The 19687-nt window shown below is 52.8% G+C and overlaps 8 protein-coding genes across 8 annotated transcripts; 2 read left to right on the forward strand and 6 right to left on the reverse strand.

The window, feature by feature from the left end:
- Nucleotides 1-108: 108 nt before the first annotated feature.
- N7510_008624 (STIMATE family protein) lies at nt 109-1242 on the reverse strand (the record flags this gene model as incomplete). Its single annotated transcript, XM_056980549.1, has 2 exons — nt 109-756; nt 814-1242. The coding sequence occupies 2 exons, from the start codon at nt 1240-1242 to the stop codon at nt 109-111; spliced, it is 1077 nt and encodes a 358-aa protein (XP_056830758.1).
- A 658-nt stretch (nt 1243-1900) lies between these two features.
- N7510_008625 (putative pre-mRNA branch site protein p14) lies at nt 1901-2801 on the reverse strand (the record flags this gene model as incomplete). Its single annotated transcript, XM_056980550.1, has 4 exons — nt 1901-2001; nt 2056-2183; nt 2237-2416; nt 2569-2801. 4 exons carry the CDS (start codon nt 2799-2801, stop codon nt 1901-1903), a joined length of 642 nt encoding a protein of 213 aa, XP_056830759.1.
- Nucleotides 2802-3459: 658 nt separating this feature from the next.
- Nucleotides 3460-7617, forward strand: jhd1 ([Histone H3]-lysine-36 demethylase; the record flags this gene model as incomplete). Its single annotated transcript, XM_056980551.1, has 1 exon — nt 3460-7617. The coding sequence occupies one exon, from the start codon at nt 3460-3462 to the stop codon at nt 7615-7617; it is 4158 nt and encodes a 1385-aa protein (XP_056830760.1).
- Nucleotides 7618-9081: 1464 nt separating this feature from the next.
- Nucleotides 9082-11176, reverse strand: N7510_008627 (uncharacterized protein; the record flags this gene model as incomplete). Its single annotated transcript, XM_056980552.1, has 3 exons — nt 9082-9549; nt 9600-10906; nt 11164-11176. The coding sequence occupies 3 exons, from the start codon at nt 11174-11176 to the stop codon at nt 9082-9084; spliced, it is 1788 nt and encodes a 595-aa protein (XP_056830761.1).
- Nucleotides 11177-11545: 369 nt separating this feature from the next.
- N7510_008628 (TFIIIC subunit 6 family protein) lies at nt 11546-12413 on the forward strand (the record flags this gene model as incomplete). Its single annotated transcript, XM_056980553.1, has 2 exons — nt 11546-11596; nt 11643-12413. 2 exons carry the CDS (start codon nt 11546-11548, stop codon nt 12411-12413), a joined length of 822 nt encoding a protein of 273 aa, XP_056830762.1.
- A 1297-nt stretch (nt 12414-13710) lies between these two features.
- N7510_008629 (uncharacterized protein) lies at nt 13711-13992 on the reverse strand (the record flags this gene model as incomplete). The annotated part of the gene is made up of 1 exon (XM_056980554.1): nt 13711-13992. The coding sequence occupies one exon, from the start codon at nt 13990-13992 to the stop codon at nt 13711-13713; it is 282 nt and encodes a 93-aa protein (XP_056830763.1).
- Nucleotides 13993-15652: 1660 nt separating this feature from the next.
- N7510_008630 (CAZyme family GT32) lies at nt 15653-16931 on the reverse strand (the record flags this gene model as incomplete). The annotated part of the gene is made up of 2 exons (XM_056980555.1): nt 15653-16498; nt 16560-16931. 2 exons carry the CDS (start codon nt 16929-16931, stop codon nt 15653-15655), a joined length of 1218 nt encoding a protein of 405 aa, XP_056830764.1.
- A 1652-nt stretch (nt 16932-18583) lies between these two features.
- On the reverse strand, nt 18584-19089 carry N7510_008631 (uncharacterized protein; the record flags this gene model as incomplete). The annotated part of the gene is made up of 2 exons (XM_056980556.1): nt 18584-18822; nt 18882-19089. 2 exons carry the CDS (start codon nt 19087-19089, stop codon nt 18584-18586), a joined length of 447 nt encoding a protein of 148 aa, XP_056830765.1.
- Nucleotides 19090-19687: the final 598 nt, after the last annotated feature.

Genomic DNA, 19687 nt, shown 5'->3' on the forward strand with positions numbered 1-19687 from the left:
CTGGACAATATCGTATACACATTCCGAATTTCATCAGTTCGTTCCCACGAAAAAGAAGACTTTCCAAATACACAAACACCCAAACGCTCATATTCCTAAATAGCTTGTTCAATGATGATGGGTAGCATCGGCTTCACCACTGTATTTGCGATCGCTACCGCTCGAGTTGGATGCCTCATACGGTGGAACTGGAGAATGGTCCTCGGTGAGCTGGCCCTCAGCCTCTTGGGTCGCCTTCGCAGCCAGTTTCGGTGAGGCTGTCTGAGCCAATTTCCTCGGCATCTCATCACCAGAATCATCAGAAGAATAGTCTTCGTCAATACCCGCGAGCAGAGCACTTCGATGGGGATCATCCTCGACGGGATCCGACTCATCGTCCTCCGCGTATATGTCGTAAGAAAGAGGCTTCTTGATGAAGATATCGATGAGGTAATACTGGATGGCGTTCATGATCACCGGGAAAAGCAGCATCACGAAGAAGATCTGAACGGCGGTGTTCCCTTCTGTCCACCGCAAAGCCCAGTCGCCAACCTTGATAATCCACGGCACCAACTGGATCAGGAAGAAGACGCAGATCTTCATGCCGAGCAGTCCCAAGAAGTAGATGATGGACTGCTTGAACCACCACCATGCACGCGGCGGGTGGCCATAGTTCCCGGACTCGATCGACTCGGGAGGGTTGGCGAGAGGCGTGTAGGATGCAAGGTAGTTGAGTACACGGAGAATCGCAATCAATATCACGATCCCAAGGGTGGTCTAACCCAGTCAGTCAATCAGTCATCGGGCAACAAGAATAGTTGTAAATGCACTTACATCGATACCCAGATTCAGGAGATAGAACGAACAGGGGTTCGGTTTGAAATGCGTCTGGAGCTCCAGCTGCCCCGCCGAGAACAGAGACATGAGCAGGTTGGCCAGATGAAGCATCGCCGAGCCAAAGACCTGCTTCGAGACATCAAACGCCCACACTTTGATCGGTCGCTGTGGCCGTTCTCTCCACCGCTTATACACCAGCGATAACAGCGCTAGTGCACCGAGGGCAACCTGGATGAAGAGAGAGAATGGCCCAAGCAGCCTACATTCTCCCTTTTCGTCTCCATCTTGTCCATGAGACCCGTCTGAGCCTGAGCCGTGCAGGAAGATCTTGTGGGGCTGGGATGAGGGTGATGCGGTGGTGGTGGCCGCGAGGAGGGTGGTTGTCGCGACGGCGGCTAACGACGAGGCGATTGCAGCCGCGTCCATCGTCGGGGTGAGATGGGCTACGCGACCTGGATGACTGGAAGGACCCGTGTTAGGTCAGGTCAGAGATGGGGCGACCGTCATGAACTGGGTGGTGGAAGGTCAACTGCTCGAGAATAATGTGTCACCGGCGGGGAAATGGATGAGTCGATGCGGCGTGATGTTGCACCGGGGCGGTGTCGTCCCCGCAGGGCTGACTGAGCTAGGCAAAACCAAGTATAGAACACCATTTTAAGGTTATTATTTAATTCTCTCATTACTGATGAACTCGCACTCCCTTCCTCAGCTTGGCATCTGCAGAAAGTGGATACGTCCAAGACCCGCTAGCAGGTATACGGTGGATAGTGTAGGTGTGAGATCATACGGTCGGAGAGGTAGCGAGTGGAGGGTCCATTGACCGTATCAATACTAGAATATCAATACTAGAATAGAAAAGAAGAAAAGAACATGACAACGAAGGAAGGGCTGTCTCATCCGCTTCCTGAATCGAGACCAGATCCGTCAAACCCTCCACCCATCCAGAAGAACAAAACCCATGGGAATAATCAGAACGCCTCAAACCCCTCAACCGACCCGGAGAACAGGAGAGCCGTGGCAACACCGTGCGCAGCTAACATGCTAGCAGAGGGCATCATCAGAAACCAAGCAAAAGATCGTCGTGTCATTCTATCCCGTGCTGCTGTTTGAGCCGTTCCAGGTTTTCTTGTCTTTCCGCCAGGTCCTCTTTTGAACGTGCCATTTTCTCCGGCTGGTGATACAATACTACATGGAGTTAGTATTGATCTGACTAGTTTTTCCCCCTTGTGCAATACATACCGACCAGGTATCTGTTCTGGAAATTGAAGCCGTTGAGCTTATCGCATGCCTGTTTGGCGTCGTGGACGTCTTCGTAGACAACAAATGCAGTGCCTTTGGAGTTGTTCGCAATACCCTGGCGGATTTGGCTGGGGACAGTCAGACATGTCAGATTTCATGGTGATGATAGTGGCAAACGTACCGAATAGGCCCGAACTTGCCAAAGAGGTCGAACAGTTGATCTGCGGTCACGTTGTAGCTGAGGGAAGATGTTAGCGGATTGCACGCGGTCGTAAATGGGATGCTCCCAGGTTCGTGTCCATTGGGGATTGGCGACTCGGAACGGGTGAAGACGTACTTGAGGTTCTTGACGAAGAGAATCCTGTAGAGGGGAAGATACGGATGTCAGCAGGAGGATCGGCAGAACAACAGAGATGGGCTTTTCATCAAACCCATCCCACGACCGATGGCCTTCGGTCGATGATAGGGTCGCCGAAGTCGGGAGGGGCGTGGGAAAAGAAATCAGCAACGTACCGATTGGCTTCGGGGGCGAGCTTCCGGCTCATTCTTAGGGGAACAAAAGTACGCCGGTTGATAAAGAATGGGCGAGCAGACGGACTTGGATACCCAGGGTATCGGGGAGCGTTGTGTTGAGGGGAACGAGGAGAGGCGGAGGGGGGAAGCACGACACTCAGCGCAAGAAACGAGAGTTCCGGTGCGTGAGGGTGCTTATGTAATGGCGGTGCCGTAGTTACTAAAACAGGCATTGACGATTGCGACTCAACTCGAAGACGGAGAACAGCACATTGACGGCCGAGCAGAGCCCAGCAGAATCAATGCGACATGGCAGAGTATCCGAGCAGGCCGTAGTCTCTAGTCGATGAAAGGGGGGAGGATACAGAGTTCCATCGTAGGTTTGGTGCCGCGTCCGTACATGCTTGCTGAGCCGCTCGACTCCCTCTCTTCCTCTCTCACACACCTTCCTACCTCGTCACCCTTCGCATCCCTCCTCCCCCCTCTCCCGAATCGCCCTTTCGCACTCCTTCTGCCCCATCGTCAGAGGCCGTCTGAATCTCTCGCCTGGATTCTATTCGGCCTCTCTCTTCTGCTCCCCCGTTGGGTTGCGGCGCGCTCCCTCGGCGCCATTGTGCTCCCGCCGCTCGACTCAACCCCCTCAACCCACGTCCGCGACCACCGACCTCCCTCAACCTCCCGTGCCAGCTTCCATCGAAATCTACACGCTCGGTCTCTCGGCTCATCGTGCGCATGCCCTTTTGCCAGGGATGACCGTTTCTTCGCCTGCGCCGGCCTTTCGCTAGCCCGTGTGGTCCAGCATCCCCCGCTTTGCACCGCCTGCGGCCAGCGCACCTTTTCGCATCCTCCCGACACGTCCTTCCCGTTCCCCTTTGCTCGATACCGTGAAAAATGATGAGCGCAGCATCTTTTCAACCCCCTTTCGGCGGTCGTCCGTCACAGTACCGTACTCCGTCTCCGCCGCGACGCGCCGTCGAGCCCATCACTCCCTCGACAGCCGAATTCCACACCGCATGGACCGAGCGCGGTGGCCCTCGAGCTGCCAGCTTGGATGGCGACCAACGTGTGTCAATGAGCAATCGAGCCGGTGCAAGCGGCAGCTCGCAGCACCGTTCGGGTCATGGCCGCTCGAGCTCGACCATTGACACGCTTGCAACCATCGCACTCGCAACCAGCCCTACCTTCACACCTCTCCAACCACAACTTCCCTCGCCTTATCTCGGGTCAGCGATGCCCCTGTTCCCCACCGACTCGACAGACACTGAACGCCCCGCCAAACGGGCCCGATCGGAGAGGGACGTGTCGCCGTATCGCATCCGACCGAACATACCCTCGAACCCACCCCATCCCACCCTTCTCGACAGCATGAAAACCGACGCGGAGCTTCTGCTGAACTTTGCACGCCCCACCAATTTCCAGCCCGGTCATATGAAGCGAGTCAGTATCGACGAATCCTACCACTACAGAAACGAGGCTGCGCGTCACACTCGAGTTGGCTATTCCAGCGGTGGTTACGGGAGCCATGATGATATGAAATTGATTGATGAAGACAATGTCCCGCCGTCTCGCATGAGATCTCGCTCGGATGGGTCAGCTTTCATATCGCGCCCGGTGATCCGCGGTGTCCGTCCAACCACCAGCTCCGGCTCTCTCCCGCCCATTGTCTGGGAGGATGACAATGAAGACAATTCGTGGCATCCACCAGCAGGCGCACCTGAATACCCGAGCTACGGCAACCACCAATGCGCCGAATTTCAGACCCCTAAATCCATGGGTCCGCCACCGAAGGTCGAAGAGGAAGAGAACGATACGGGCCAAGCAAGCTGCGCGGCGTGCCACATGGTGCGGATTCCGATTGAGACCGAGGAACAGGAAGAAGACACCTGGATAAGTTGCGATGGTTGTAAACAATGGTTCCATATCATCTGTGCTGGTTTTAAGAACGACCGGGAGGTTCGCACGGTCGACAAATTTATCTGCCATGGGTGCCGCCCCATCTATGGCCAAACGACTTTTGTGCGCAAGTCATCGCGAGCCCGCACGGCCATCGATTACGGCAGTCTCAACCAGGGCCTGGTCAAGGCGGCTACCGACTCCTTGGAACACCACTACCTCGAACCTATTCGTCAAGGCAAGATTCGATTCAACGAGGAAAACTTTCCTCGGATGAAGCCGGAGTTGGTCACCGCGGAATATTTCGAACGAGGCAATGGATGGACAGAACCCATCGTCATTCCTGCCTGCTGGAACACCCGCGAGTCAGTTCCCGAGATGGATTCCAAGTTCGATGATCTTGTCCAGGAGGCTTCCTCTCAGGATGTGTTTGATGAATTGCTCGAGCATCTGCCTGAGCAGGAGACTAGCGTCGAAGACACCGTTGACTGTGGCCAAGATTTGCTGGATATGGTAATTCCTCAGGGTCTCACCGTCCGAGCTGTCGCTGAGCTCTACGGCCCCGAAGAAAGGGTCGAGGTTATTGACGTCAAGTCTCAGCAGGGAGAGGACAAGAGGTGGAACATGCAGAAATGGGCTGACTACTACGAAAGCACCGAATCGAACAAGCCGGTCCGAAACGTCATCAGTTTGGAAGTGTCACAGAGCAGACTGGGCAGGCTCATCAAGCGGCCCAAGGTTGTGCGAGACCTTGATCTACAGGATGCTGTCTGGCCTGAGGAGCTCAAGGCGATTGGTGACTTTCCAAAGGTCCAGTTTTATTGCCTGATGTCTGTCGCCGATTGCTATACCGACTTTCACATCGATTTTGGTGGTTCTTCCGTCTTTTACCACATCCTGAAGGGCAAGAAGACCTTTTTCTTCATTCCTCCAAAGGATAAGCACCTGAAGAAGTATGAAGAATGGTGCAACTCCCCTGCCCAGGACTCGATTTTCCTTGGGAACCAAACCAAGGAATGTTATCGCGTGGATCTCTCGGAGGGTGATACCATGTTGATTCCGTCTGGATGGATCCACGCTGTGTGGACACCGGAGAACAGCTTGGTTATTGGCGGCAACTTCCTCACACGCCTGAACTACGGCATGCAAATCAAGGTGCTCAACATCGAAAAAGAGACCAAGGTGCCTAAGAAGTTTCGGTATCCCTTCTTCCAAAAGATTCAGTGGTATACAGCATTGAAATATCTGGAGGACGACCCCGTTCCTCAGAACGTGCTGGAGGCGTTCTTGCAGGATGACAACTACCGCTTCCACCGGAACTATCCCCTCTACTATGAGTTCGGGGAGCGTTCCAACCAGGATCTTGCGGGTTCCCCGTACTATAATGCACGTTTCTACTCGCAGGCAGAGCTGGAGGGTCTACCTGAGTTGACCAAGTATCTTTTTCGGACAGCACTCATCGCATCCTCCTACCTTGTCGAAGGTGTGACCATGGAGGTCCGCAATGCAGTCAAGCGCTCTATTCCGAAGAGTGTCGGAGACCCGGTCGATATGATCAGGAAGTTCGGCATTTGGGTCGCGTGGAAGCGTGGCAACGAGAAGGCTCCGCTGTGGACTCGACCGGGTGTCATCGAAAGCAATCCCAAGGTCTCTCTCAACGAGAAGAAGTCCGCCGGGCGACCTAGTCGCCGCTCCGAGCGCAATGTGGATCACCAACAGACCTATGCTGAAAGACAGGCCGTTCAACGCCCCTCCGAGGAACTTTCTGAGACGCTCAGCTTTCCACCCAACAGCAGTGCCTATCCGCCCTCAGGTAGTGCGACTCCTGTCCCTGTTCATTTCACCTACGATGTCGGTGTCAACGAGACCACACCCAAGCCGCGTACTGTACAGCGAGGTTCCGGGCTTGGCCCGAAACGAGTTGCCTGTGACGCCTGTCGCAAACGACGCATCCGATGTCGCCACAAAGATGAACAGAGCGAGTTGTTGCTGGGCAAACAAATGGCAGTCAATACGTTCACGCCCGGATCAGGTCTAAGCACTCCATCCTCTTTGGCGCAAGATGCCGTCTCGGCATTAAATTCCCTTGCAGCAATTGCGTCTCAAGCTGGATTTCAGAACAGCAGCCATCTGGTCGGACTGGATCGGTACGATGGGTCGGGGAAGTTTCATTCGACGGCCATCGGAAACTCCGCGGCAGACACCAACCAATTTAACGACGGGAGTCCTGACGGGGCTAATGGTGGGAAAAAGGGACGAAATAAGGCCTGTGAAGATTGCCGCAAGAGCAAGCGCCGTTGCATCCACGATGAATATGGCCGGATTGACCCGATCAAGGCCCAGGAGCGGTCGAAGCCTCGTGCTACAGCTTCTACAAAGCGAGTTCGACCTCTTGATGAAGACGGCACCCCTGTCACTTCCAAGAAAACGAAGCAGGAGAGCATTTCACCCACGTCACGTCCAGCGTTCTTTGGTCACGGCGAACGAAAGGACTCGGTGATGCAGGCCGTCCCAACAGGTGTTTATGACAACGAGTCTGTCAACCACACTGCCAGCAAACCGCCGGCACAACCGGGGGCCACCGTCAACCACGTCTCGTACGTCTCACCGCCTGCTTTCCAAACCGACTCGGTTGAAACCGAGGACAAGGACGCCATGCCTATGTCATCCCAGCCGACTGCATCTCTGGTATCACCGCCCACGTCGCTGGCCGACGAGATGGATGTAGTCCGTGATGGTGATCTCATGGCATCTGTAGAAGGCGAGGTATCCACCGCACTTCACACGCCAAACTCTAGCTCTCGCCATTCGTCTCGCCAACCCCGATATGTCGATCGATATGCGCCAGAAGCTCCCTCAACCCGAGTCTCAAAGCCCGCGAGTCGCACGACCACCGCACGCAAAACCACTCCTGCTCCGCCAGCTTCGTCAAAGAAACCTTCGTCTCGCCCGTCGTCGTCCCACGCTAAGAAGAGCTCTCCAATGGTTGAGAGGCGGTTCGATCGTCATTTCGCTTCGTCGCTATCTCCGCGCCAGTCGGTCAAGCCTGCCAAAGCCGGCAGCTCAGAAGAAGACCCAGAGGAGAAGAGTTTGCGTCTGATTCGGGAACTCCAGGAGCAAGATTTTGGTCTGCGGAAACGCTCGACGCGAATCTAGTTTTCTGCAATGTTTAATGATTAAGGAAGGGAATGGGTAGGAATTTTTCAGGGTGGGCTGGGATCCGGAGAAAATCGGTGTTTGTGTGTTTCTTTTCTTTGTCTCATTATGGGTGTTCATTTCTATTTCCGTTCTTCCTGGGTCGGGAGCTTTCGGATGGAGGAGTTAGTTCTTTTTCTTTTTGCATTGAACTTGATTGACTCTTGTTGTCTTCTCTCTGCCTCACTCTCACTCTCAGTCTCGTTTCCTACTTGCTTATCTGACTTCAATTTTTCCCACTTCTTAATCAACCCATCCTCTGCTATCCCTATTGCCTCTCCTTTCTTCCCTTTTCCCTTGCCTTACATGAAATGACTGACTCTAAACCCACTCACTCCCTCGCTAATGACTTTTCCTCTTCTTCTCCTTTGTATCGTTCTGCCTCTCCTAGCATTGCCTTTCCTATCACTGTTTTTGAATCTCCCTCTATCGCTTGTTTTTCAGCTTTACTTGGCTTGCTTTGCACATCGGGGCCCGGCGTTGTATTGTGCTCTTGATTTTGTGATGTTTGTTCGACACTGCTTGTGTGTCTTTAGTTTCTCACCTTTTTTTTAACTTTTGATCATGCTATGAACTAGGTCTATCATTCCTATTCATGTTGTCTGTATTCCTCTATAACTCCTCTATCAAGTAATCGGCTAACCATGTCTAATACGTGTTTTGTAAATGGTCATGGCGATAGACAAATGCGGACATCACACTCCGCCGCTTATTGATTGCGTTTATTCTGGCAATATTGATTATATTACTTATATCGCGAATCGTACTATTGCTTCATGCTTTGAAATATGGGGAGTACCTGGACCGCAAAATCGCTTCCTATTCCCCACGCAAGCTCAGCTTCTTTGCGGCCTTTGTCCGACTCTCGGGTTTAGGAGAATAATAATGGCGGTGGGATTCAATTTCACGAACAGGGGTACTCTTATCATTGGTCCAAGGTCTCGCAAAGAATTAAAAAAAAGCATGGTCGTAGTCACGAGATAAGCAAAAGAAGGATAAAAAGAAAACCAAAGCGCCAACGACACAAGATCACGCCGAGTCCAGATGCGCTTCCAAGTATAACATAACCACATCAAAATCAAGCTCATAATCTCATTCAAGCATTGGATCTAATAAATGCTGGTTCTTGCATGATGGAATGCTTCAACTTTCAACTCCGGGGTTGTTTGTATAAGGTTGTAGGAGGAAAAGGGGATGGGGTATCTAAAATAATGACCGTCCCGGAGATTTGCATTTTCTTCCAGTGTACTGTCCCAGTCCGGGACAAACACCGAAGCTGCTCAGGACACTGTTGGTTTTCTTGCCAGTAGACAGGAGGCATTGTCGGTTCGGTATTCACGGCAATAAGCCTCGTCTGGATTGGGGTACAGGCGTCAAATCATGCGAGGGGTAGGTAGCACACAAGCAAGCAAGCGGCAGCGGGGTTTAATGGGAGATTTCAGTACCAAGGGCAACTTGGTCTCCTGGACCGACAGATTTCCACCGAGGAGCACGCTTGCCCTGTTGGATCCAGTCTCTGATCACGCAGGGAGCTTTGTCGTGGCCCTGGCACACTTTCTTGCGGTTGAGGTGCTTGAACCGGGGCCCGAGGGGCCCGTTCACGAAGTGATACTGACCGGCAAAGCGATACTGGCGGGAATCGCCCAGCGGATAGAACTTGTCGCCCCAGTGGCCTTTGTAATAGAACCATTCCGTTGGCGAGTTAGGACTGACTGTCGATGCGCGGAGAGTGTCGTTGTCAAAGTCGTAGGTGTAGGAGTGCGAGTTGAGTAAAGGATCCCACAACGGACCTCGATCGGTCACGTCGTGCAACAGTCCCCAGGGTAAGACATACTCGTGTATTCCCACTGCGGCATACATGGCATGGCTGCCTTCAGCAGAGTAGATCACAGGCTGCCAAAGACTTAGTATGAGCTAGTACGGGGGACAAGTGTAAAACTCACCCGTTGTCCGATCTTCTCCACTGCTTCGTAGCTGTAGGCCTCACCGGCGGAGTGGGCGCTGAAGAACAGGGCTTTGGGCTTTCCATTGTAGAACCGCACCAGGCAATGCTCCCAGTCGCCCACATGGTTGCCGAATCGCACGTTGACTACCGTGTTGCCCAGGTTGAAACTGTAGAAGTAGAACCAAAAGGCGTCGACAACACCGTCACCCTTGTCCATCACCAACAGGATCGCTGGGGCATCGCTGCGACCCCCACCCACCGCTTGGGCATGAATCTCTTCCCCGCCATATCGTTTGCGGAGTTCTTCAAGGATATGTCCTGGGAGGAGCTGTGGATCTTCAGTGTTTTCCGGGCGGTGATCCAGGTCGAACCACGGGGCCCGATCATCTTCGGAGATCTCGCCGTCTACTCGATCATCCCAGTCTGCCCACAACTCTTCCACATCTTCTCCTTCTGTCCGTGGTATATTCTTCTCGCCTTCCAGCCATGGCGGACGGGTCTGCACATTATCATTGCTGGTCAGGAACACATACCGACCCTTTTCCCACTGGTTCAAAGTATCCAAATTACTCAAGGTCGGATGGTCCCATTTCGCTTGAATCGGAGTGTAGTTCAACATGGGAGTGGTGTGGTATATGTGTTCTGCAATGTCGCCGGGCCAGAACTGTTCCCCAGAATAAAGATGGACGAGTGGGGCATAGTCGAAAACATAGTCGGGGATCTGCCGCCGAGCCCGCTCCTCGGCATCCCACGCCCGCGATCGATTGGCCCCACTGGTCCAAAAGGCTCGCCAGGGTTCCGACCCGGTATCATTGGATGCTGGCCATCCCGTGGCTGGATCGCGGTGTCCGAACGGACCATCAGCAGGTTGAAAATGGGCCACGCCGCAGAGACTGAGCCAGCGACAGGCCTTGCGGTCCAGCCATGAGCGCGAGCTGGCGATCCAGCTGGGATCGTCGCGGTCCTCCTCGTACCAGATGAACGCAGTCGGATTGAGGGCCCGGGCTATACTGTTGATCGACACATATGCGATTAGGCTCGTCAGAACCGCAATGGTCGTTTTGACCTTCCGGGCCATCTGCTGCAGCGAATTGACATAGACGGTCAAGTCTGTCGGGCGCGAGGCAGCAGCACAGGGCTCATGAACGACGAGCTCTGCAGTGGTGGTTCCGGTCGAGGCCGGGTGATCAGTGGAGTGCTTGGCTAGTAGGGTCGCGGCCGTTGCGCATTCTGTAGGATCTAGACGGGTAGGACGAGCGACCACGAGAACGAGCACAACGCACACCAGGAGTGCGGGCGGCAGGCCTATAAGAAGCTATTGGTAAGTCCAGGGTTTCCGAATCCAGCGGTCCCATCCCGTGAGCAGCAAAAAAATAATTACAAAAAAAAAAGGTTTCGACAGGAATTCAGAGCAAGTCAGACACTGAGGCCGGGAACGTGCGGAAGCCGGAGGGCGACCAGAGATGCCGAGCCGGATGCGATCAGCGCTCCCTTACAGTCATGGGCATCCGTACAGAGCCGGAGGGAGAGAGACGAGGACAGGCAGGAACACTCGGACTTACCGGATGGCCTCATGGCGACGGAGGGATGACTGATTGTTTGCTGTGAAGTGAGAGAGCGATGTTGGTGGGAAGAGAGCCCGACGTGACTTCACACCGCGGGACAGGAAAGGGCCTCCGTCAGCCGGCCAGGGTTCGCCGCAGGGGTTCCACGGCCGACGCGGTCCCTGAGAACTCCGGAGCTTACGGAGTGCCTATAGCGGTGATAGGATGAATCAGCTCCCATTACTCGCCGTATACTATTCTACTTCATTCCGACTATCGCCAAACACACCCCGGCGGTGACCACTGCATGCGGGGCTGACTCAGCTATCTTATCGCTCCCATGTTTGCGCTCTGAAGATTGTTGGTGACGAGTCCATGTTCCATCCCTGCCATCGCCACCATGGACGACGATGACGAGTACGAGTACGAGTACCACGACTTCGACACAGAGGTATGCGTGCGTTCTGGGTTACTCCGAGCTTCACTGACATCCCCAGACCTTCTACCTCAACCTCGACCTCACCTCCCACCACGGCCCGCTACGCGCGCCTCGCCGCCGCCAGCCCGCGTCCTCCTCGAACGATGCTCCCCTTCCGGATGAAAGCAACCCAACTAATGCCAACAATGACCTCACTCCCCTCGACAGCGCTGAGACAGAGCCCCTGCCGACCGAGCAGATCCAGATTCTCGGTCTCCACACCAGCAATCCCATCGTCTCCTACCATAACCAAGTTTTCACCTGCGCCTGGGCCGACCAGATTGGCACCGAACTCGTCTTCTCTCATCCGGATCCAGATGCCGACCACCACACGGCACCTTTGCGAACAGGCGAGTCTTTTGAACTGCTCGCCGCCAACAGCGTGAAAATTCTCGGTCGCAAAGCGAACCTCACTTCCAGCTCGGGAGTAGCAGGCGAACAGAATCTCGAATCCAACCTCTCGGCATCCGAGTCTACCCCACGGCTACTGCCCCGTCGAGGCGCTGCGCCAACGAACCAGACCCAATTCCTGGAGAGATTGCAAAACATCAAAGCGGCCCGAGGCGAGACCGACACCGTTCGCACGATCATGAGCACGCGGCGCAACATGAACCTGGGAGAGCGGCTCAAAGGCTGGGCCCGGACCGAAGAGCAAGTTGCGGAGATCCAACGGCTCAATGAAAAGGCGAACGGCGGTGATCTCGACGCCACGGCAGCTCTCGAAAATTTGTGGATGCAGCTGCAAATCAATCAGCCCGAACCCGAGGCTGCCGAGGAAAGCGCATCTTAGGCGGTGCCCGCGAGGATCTGAGGGAATAAAGCACCATCTCGGATTCTGGTCTCATCCGGCTCAATGGCTCGCGTTTCAAGTGCGCTCCAATAATTGTTCCTCGAAGGATTCCTCGGCTACTCGCATCGCACATGAATGACCAAAGTACGAACCACCTCACCGGCTGTCACAGTGCTGGGCCGGAAAGAACTTGGTCTAGAACCGTTTCCGTTTTTCCGACAGTCCACGCACCGCGGATGTTGATCGGGCCATTGATCAACCCACCGAGTGCCATGTCAGCCTCCGAGGAGAAAAACAATGGCATTATTGAAAATGAGGAATAATGCATTCCCTCAGCATGCACCATCATATCATTTGCATCATGCAGAACAGTTCGCGTTCCAACGCTTAACCGCGCATCTGCCCAGCGGAAGGCCCCCAAGCGCCACCTTCTCCGCCAGGATTGTTGTTGGAGTTGGGAGGCTGACTCCGCCCCACACAAATTTGCCCTGTGAATCAATTCATGTGACGGATTTATTTTGAAATTAACTTATTTCATTTCCTTCGCACAACGTCATGGGCGGGGTGTCTCCAAGATTCCCGTCCTGTTCTCAATACGGGAGCGATTCCGGGGCAATGCGTGATCCTGTTCTCTCCACTGTTTCCAACAGATAACTAGCTCTTATCACATCACACGCGACTCGCATGGTTCGTGCAACCTTCTCCTCCTGGCTGTTCATGACGTCGTGATCGGCGAGTGTTCTTCATATGGACTGGGCCCTACCGCGATTGTTTTCTACGATCTACGGGTTTCCTCATTTGCCGGTGGTTATCCTTCTTTGGACCCCTGTACTCGGCTCGTATTGCTCAGTTCGCTGCGTTGGCCCGGGTGCATATCTGATCAAATGGGGTTACCCGAGCTATCAGACTACTTACTGTAATGATCATGGTAATGTCTTGATTTCCGTCTGAAGAACGGTGGAGAATTAAACGATCAAATAGCCAAGACTTTTGTATTATTCAAATCCTCGAAATAGAAAATCAAGGGAATGAAAGCCTTGCAGAAGAGACACACAAAAGGCTGAAACAATGCACACACTCCATGCTCGCTAATAAAGTAACGCCATAACAATAACCAACAAAATAAATAACCCGTCCATACTCTATCCCAGGTGGAAAACAGAAAAGGCAGGGCAGGGCGCTGGGATTTAGTGTATGCGTGATGTCCCGTTGAAAAAAAAGAGACAGCAGAATTAGAGATCCAACCAGCCAGGAAAAAGTGTTGTTACAAGCAATAGCATAGAAATATCGGATAGAGTCAAGAATGCACGTCGGACTTGCTCTCCTCGTCATCCATGTCCAGATGCCGATGCTTATCGTTGCTGGCCAGGTCGATGTACGAGGGCGGCGGCGAGGCAGGAAGCTTGATCTTTTCGACAACGTTGTAGTAAGGCGAGACGTAGTAGATCTCGGTCGATTCGCCCAGTCCTTTTCTGCTGCACTGGAGCGGGAGCTGCGAGAATTCCTCGTCCATATTAGGGACGGGGTTGATAGGTGTGCCGGGGCGGCTAGCGACTGGCGTAGGGAGTTGACGGGCCATTTTGGATTAATTCGGAGTAGAGAGAAGAAGGGAGAATTGTCTAATTATTTATGGTAAGTAGGTGTTCTCAAGGGTGTGGAGTCGGGTGAATGCTTTCTCACGGACCTCGGCTCGAATTTGTTGAGCGATTGCGGGTGATTCTGGAAGATCTGATTGATGAACAGATCGCTGGCTATGTGCATTGAATTGTTAGTGCTTGTTTGGTGCATGCTTGCGAGGCATATGTCCTTTAACTCCCTTTCCGAACTTGCCCGAGTGCGAGCGTCGGCAGTATACGGGGATGGGACCAGGTATGATGTAACGAACTGAAGACGTTCGGGGAGGAGGAGCTCCGGAGAGGAGATACTCACATGAAAAGCGTCTTTGATGGAGGAGATGCAGAGAGAATATGTTTGGATGTCTGGAGGAGGGAAGGGAGAAAGAGGGAGAAGAGAGGTAGATAGATGAGCAGGTTGGTTGTCCAGCAACGAACAATATCCTCAATAATAGTATGTAGTAGATGCAAGAGCTAGTTGCAGGGGGCAACCGAGTACAAGTAGGAGATCGATAGATGCAGAAAGAAAATAGTCGGCAAGGTGCACGGGGCGGAATATAAAGGCATTGTTCAAATGGTACTGCTAACGGACCAACTACCACATCCCCGGTTCCGCGATCTCCTAGAAGATCTGCATTGCTGCCCCGAGGCAGGTAAGAGAGTAGCCATGTCCACATCGGGCGGAACCCCATCAACATGGCGAGACAGCGAGGGATCAGTTCTCTCCGCTCCAAGGGTCAAGGGGGCCGGGGAAAGGATGCCGGGGCTAGCGTGGAATCATCCTGTGCTTCTAGGGGCATCCACTGGCCCAGTCTGGCGGGCCTGCCCCATCCACTTTTCCAATTTCTTTCGTCGGCCGTTGCCGTTGCTACCCCCTTATCATCCCCGGATTCATTATTCAAGGGGCTCCTCTCCCTAGTCTGGCCCAACTATTGAAATCGAGAACACATTCCTGCGGAGGCCGGGGAGTTCGGGGCTCCGCATATTTCACATTCTTCGGGGAACTCCTTCAGATCCCGCCAGTGCAAAGGTCCAGGCCTGCGCGATCGGCCATCCCTATCTGGGGGGAGGACAGGGGAGTGGCGGTCAGGAACTTCTCATCGACAGTACATGGTTATCGATTGTTTTGCTAATCTATCTGGAACTGGGCTTGGCCAGCAGACATGTAGATAAGCATTCAAGTACCACGGTGATGTTATACTCCGGATTCTGGAGAGAACACACACGTAATCCAATACCGGGAAAGGTCAATGCCCGATCTACGGGGAATGCTCGATCGAGATTTCCAGGAATTCGGAATAGGGCGGGCAATGGTACAAAAATATATACCTCAGACAACACAGGAACACTCCTGTGCATGTGACGATGAAGATAAGCTAATTCAACAATATATATTATGATTCTATCAGCCTAGATAATATACGAGTATAGACTCTTATCCGAGACTCTATTGTGGATTCGTGGACTGTGATCAAACCCCCAATTGCTGCGGACGGAGCATGTCAAGAAACTGGGCGGTCTAAAAGAGCTTCAGTCACATATACAGCATTCCAGTTTCACTATTTGATATACAATCCCAATTAACAAGGTATAATTCATATATTTACAGGGCACCTCCATGCAGACTTATCCGAACAGATACTCCTTCCAGCTCATTTTCCAGGGCTTCCAAGTCCCGCCGAATCGATGATTGATACACGCCTGTGTACTCTCAAAGCCCTCGGCTCCACTATGCCGCTGGCCATTGCCCCAGGAATTAATCGGTAGCACACACAAACCACCAAACTCCGCCCCCGGCCGGGCCGCCGAAGCACCGACGCATAGCGGCTGTTGAATTCCGTGGAAGGGCGCCCACGTTACGCGCTCCAACTTGGTCCGTGACCTGGGGAGTACCAGATCTCCGAGCCCTGCATCTGCCTGGACCGATTCGGTGACCAACGGATGCTTGGCTGGCAAAGTCCGGGACATCACATCGAGAATGGCATCGGTGAAGACGCCCGGCCCCGTGACCTCCAGAGTGGTCATTTCGTTATACCGCCCTCCAAACCAGCTGTCGTCGATGTGTTGCTTCGTATGTGACAGTACCCGGATCACCACTTCTCGCAACAGCGGGCTAAATCGCCGAGGCGCGTACATGGTATATTGGAGGAAACCATATCGCCGGGCCCAGCGCCAATACTTCATTTCTTGTTCCGAAGCAAATGGCTCGTCTATTTCGACACCAACCACAAGGGAGACATCGGGGTTGTCAATGTCGAAAATCGAGTCCCGCAGCGACGGGCATTCTTTAATGGGATGTTTGGGGAAGACATCGATGTCGGAGTAGTAGCCGCCGTAATACCAGAGGATTAGGTATCGCAAGAGATCGCCGCGTTGGACGTAATGAGGATAGGAGTGGTATAATCTGGCTAACCCGGGTATGGACGCAAGGGTTTTGGTGATGAACTCTTCAGCCCATTCGTGGGAGACTAGCTATGATGTTCGGAGCACAGTTAGCACAGCGTTCTCTGGCCGATCCATGCGATTTCTTTACCTTGTATGCCCACTCCTCATTCCGCTCCTCCAATTTGAACGAATCGTCCCCTCGATGCTCTGGGTGAGCCAGGAGAATTTGCCAGATCGTGTTTGGGGCCCCACCCGCGGGGTCCCGGGCCAGTTCTTGGGTCTCGAGGTCACGAAAAGCGTTGGTCAGCGAGAGTTCGTAGTCGGAGTCTGGGTTTGCGCGGAACGAGGAGTGATGCCAGTATCGCGGACGGTCTGCCGGGTAATCACGATCCGCGTGCAGCATGCTATTCAACTCAGGCAGACAGTGAATCAGCATGAACACGACCTGGATTGCCAGCAGAGTCGCAAATTGAAAGCGGCGTGGAAACCATAATAAAGGCATAGATGATCCCCTCAGCATGGTGTGGATGGTGAGCCATGCTGGGAAAATCTGGGAGGAAAAAACCCAATCAGCCGTTTATGTATGCGCAGGCCTAACTGGCCCCAAAAAGAACGGCTGTGTTATCGGGTTTGTACCCTTGGCAGTCTGGGTGTGACCACTTAGATGAGTTCTAACTACATACGGAATACTCCGTACCCATGTAGGAACCTAGTCCGTAAGTTACCGGAACGACTTAGGTACGTACTCGGCCAGACACAAATGATCCCAATGATCCTCGACTCGCGTGAGTGAGCTTATTACGATCGAATCCGGCACGATCCCGATACATATTGGGGGTAAAAGCTGCTAAAGGGGCAGATTCGATAATTCTCTTGTCTCCGTGCCAAGATCTGAATTGTGCGGCTGAGCGCCAAGTTTGGGGGCCGGTTCAGAACTAGTGCTTACAAGTCGTCGGCTAGTGGTAAAAGGGGTGAAAAACCGAAACCCAGCGTCAGGCCACGAAACTTCCTGAGTCGGTGATTATATTGCTGGTTTGGGGACCTTGCCCCCTGACTGGTGTTCTGATCGACGGCCCAGTTTGTCCCCAAAACAGCTCCCCAGTACCAGCACAGCGGCTGCCTGGCCAAATTGAGAAAAGATTCAAGCAGTGACAGTAGTTAAGTACGGGCTTGGCGCTCGGTAAGCTTGGCGCATGGCGCTAGGTAAAATGAGGCCTTTAAAGTACAGGTATACTGGATTTGGGTCTATTGGGGCGAAATGACTGATGCCCCTATATAAGATCCTCAAGGTCACCGTCAATAATCTTCATGTGGTCCAATAGTAAATCCTGTCATCTCCCACCTTAGTTAGCGAGGATTCAGAATGCAGCCACAGCGAGGCTTGTCGTGTCTTGCATTTGTTCTTGGCGCATCCGGAACTCGGGCTAGCGAGCCCTAACCCGCTACTCCCAATCGGAGACCAACCCGTTACAGGTCTGCAACTTGACTACCAGCTTCACACCCCAAGGCAGACCCAGATGAGTTGGGCATGATGGTGACTGTGTCGAGTGTGATCATCGCATCAAGATTGACCAGGCTATTCGTCTTATCTTCAACTCGCAGCCGGAGTCGAGCGCCAATGGTGAAGCACTCTTGCTCCCCCCAGCTGCTTAGACAAATTCTCAGCGCCTTAACTGAGCCTCCAACCTGGCGCGAGCCATTATCACTATCAACAAGCAAATTCGAAATGAGCGACTTGGTTAAATTTAGAGCTAACAAACAAAGCAATTCCTAAATAACGATGTTGAATCGTCTAGCGACTTATTGAACCATCTCCGGACTGGAGGTTCCCTCCCACCTATCCTAAAATGCGGATATTACACCGAACGCAGTAGCTGTCAAGTATAATCATAAAGACGCAAAATATCCCTTCTGCCACCGAAAACAAAACAACTCCCTAAAACCTCTACTGGGCCTTTGGCCATAAAGCCAGCAGCGGTACCTAAAGAGTTGTTTTGTGTTCGGTCGCAAAAGGGCTATAGAGCTTCTTTATGAGCACACGTAATAGCAACTGCAGGCAGACGAATATTCGAACATCCCGTTAGGGAGTGAGGAGCCATCTTATCGTCAAATTAGCATTTGATTCCATGTCAAGGTCGCACGGTAGAACGGAGACCCACGTGAGCCGACAGACTAAGAAGTCTGAAGAATACCAAGCGTCACAAGGACGATTTGAACAACCGCGATATTGTGGTCGCTGTCAATGAAAACAGCCCCGATTATGGCTTCGACAGCGGTGGCCATGACCTTATTAAAGACCTGGCCCTGTTGAGATCGGTTCACATGGATATATTCGTCTAGGCCTCGAGAGCGCCCAATCAGTGCAAGATTCGCATTACTCGCATTCATGTCATGGAAAACAGAGGTGGTACCTATCATTAGTTGACACAATTAATAGAATGACCCAGAAATCGGAATATATGGAGATTACCTCGAGCGCCATTACGATTGTAACCATCTAGATAGAAACTAAGTCTTATAGCAGCATCTCCAACGTGAGCTAGATCTCTGTTGTCACGTTGATCCTCGGTGGCACCTCCAGATTCCATTGATTTGTCCAGAAGACTCTTGCTCTTGAAGATATATCCGAGGATACTCTCAAGAGCTTTGATTTTCTCTGGTGTCAGAAAAGGAGCCATTGTACTCAATCTGTTCAGGATGAAGATTCAAAGGGAGTTCAATGTTCAAGATACTGGAAGCCAGCTATGGCGGGTGATGAATTATGGAATCATGGATGGTGTCGTATCTGCTGTATATATATTTGCAAGACTCCTCTCACTACTTGTCAAAGTGACTTCGTCTTCGGGCAGCCAAATACGCCGGGACACGTTAGCAGGCAGCATTGCAGCCGCAAGAATCGAATGAAATGGTCGTTCGTGTCACCTAAAAAGTGACGATGCCTCACCACGTCACCAAAAAAATGAGGCTGAAAAATTGCCAACCAGACCATCCCGACGTGGTTATAGATGGCTAACGGCGGTCAAGGTGAAGCGCCAATTGCTCTTGCCCATAAAACCGTCGTAAGAAAATACTACCCGGTGACCGACGGAGACCGTTTTATGATTTGATGATCACCACAAAAACCCATCGCTAAACAGGACCTATCGGGCAACCCCATCCATGCCCGAAGAGATCTCGATCACCTGCCACCATAGACCGCCTTCTCTATCTTTCTCGGGACACCGCCATCTACTTCCATCCTGTTCTTCTCGCCACCGCCGACGATTCTGCTGCTCG

Source organism: Penicillium lagena (genome assembly GCF_028827675.1).
Source record: "Penicillium lagena strain IBT 129212 chromosome Unknown utg000006l_segment0_segment0, whole genome shotgun sequence".
Classification (NCBI taxonomy): domain Eukaryota; kingdom Fungi; phylum Ascomycota; class Eurotiomycetes; order Eurotiales; family Aspergillaceae; genus Penicillium; species Penicillium lagena.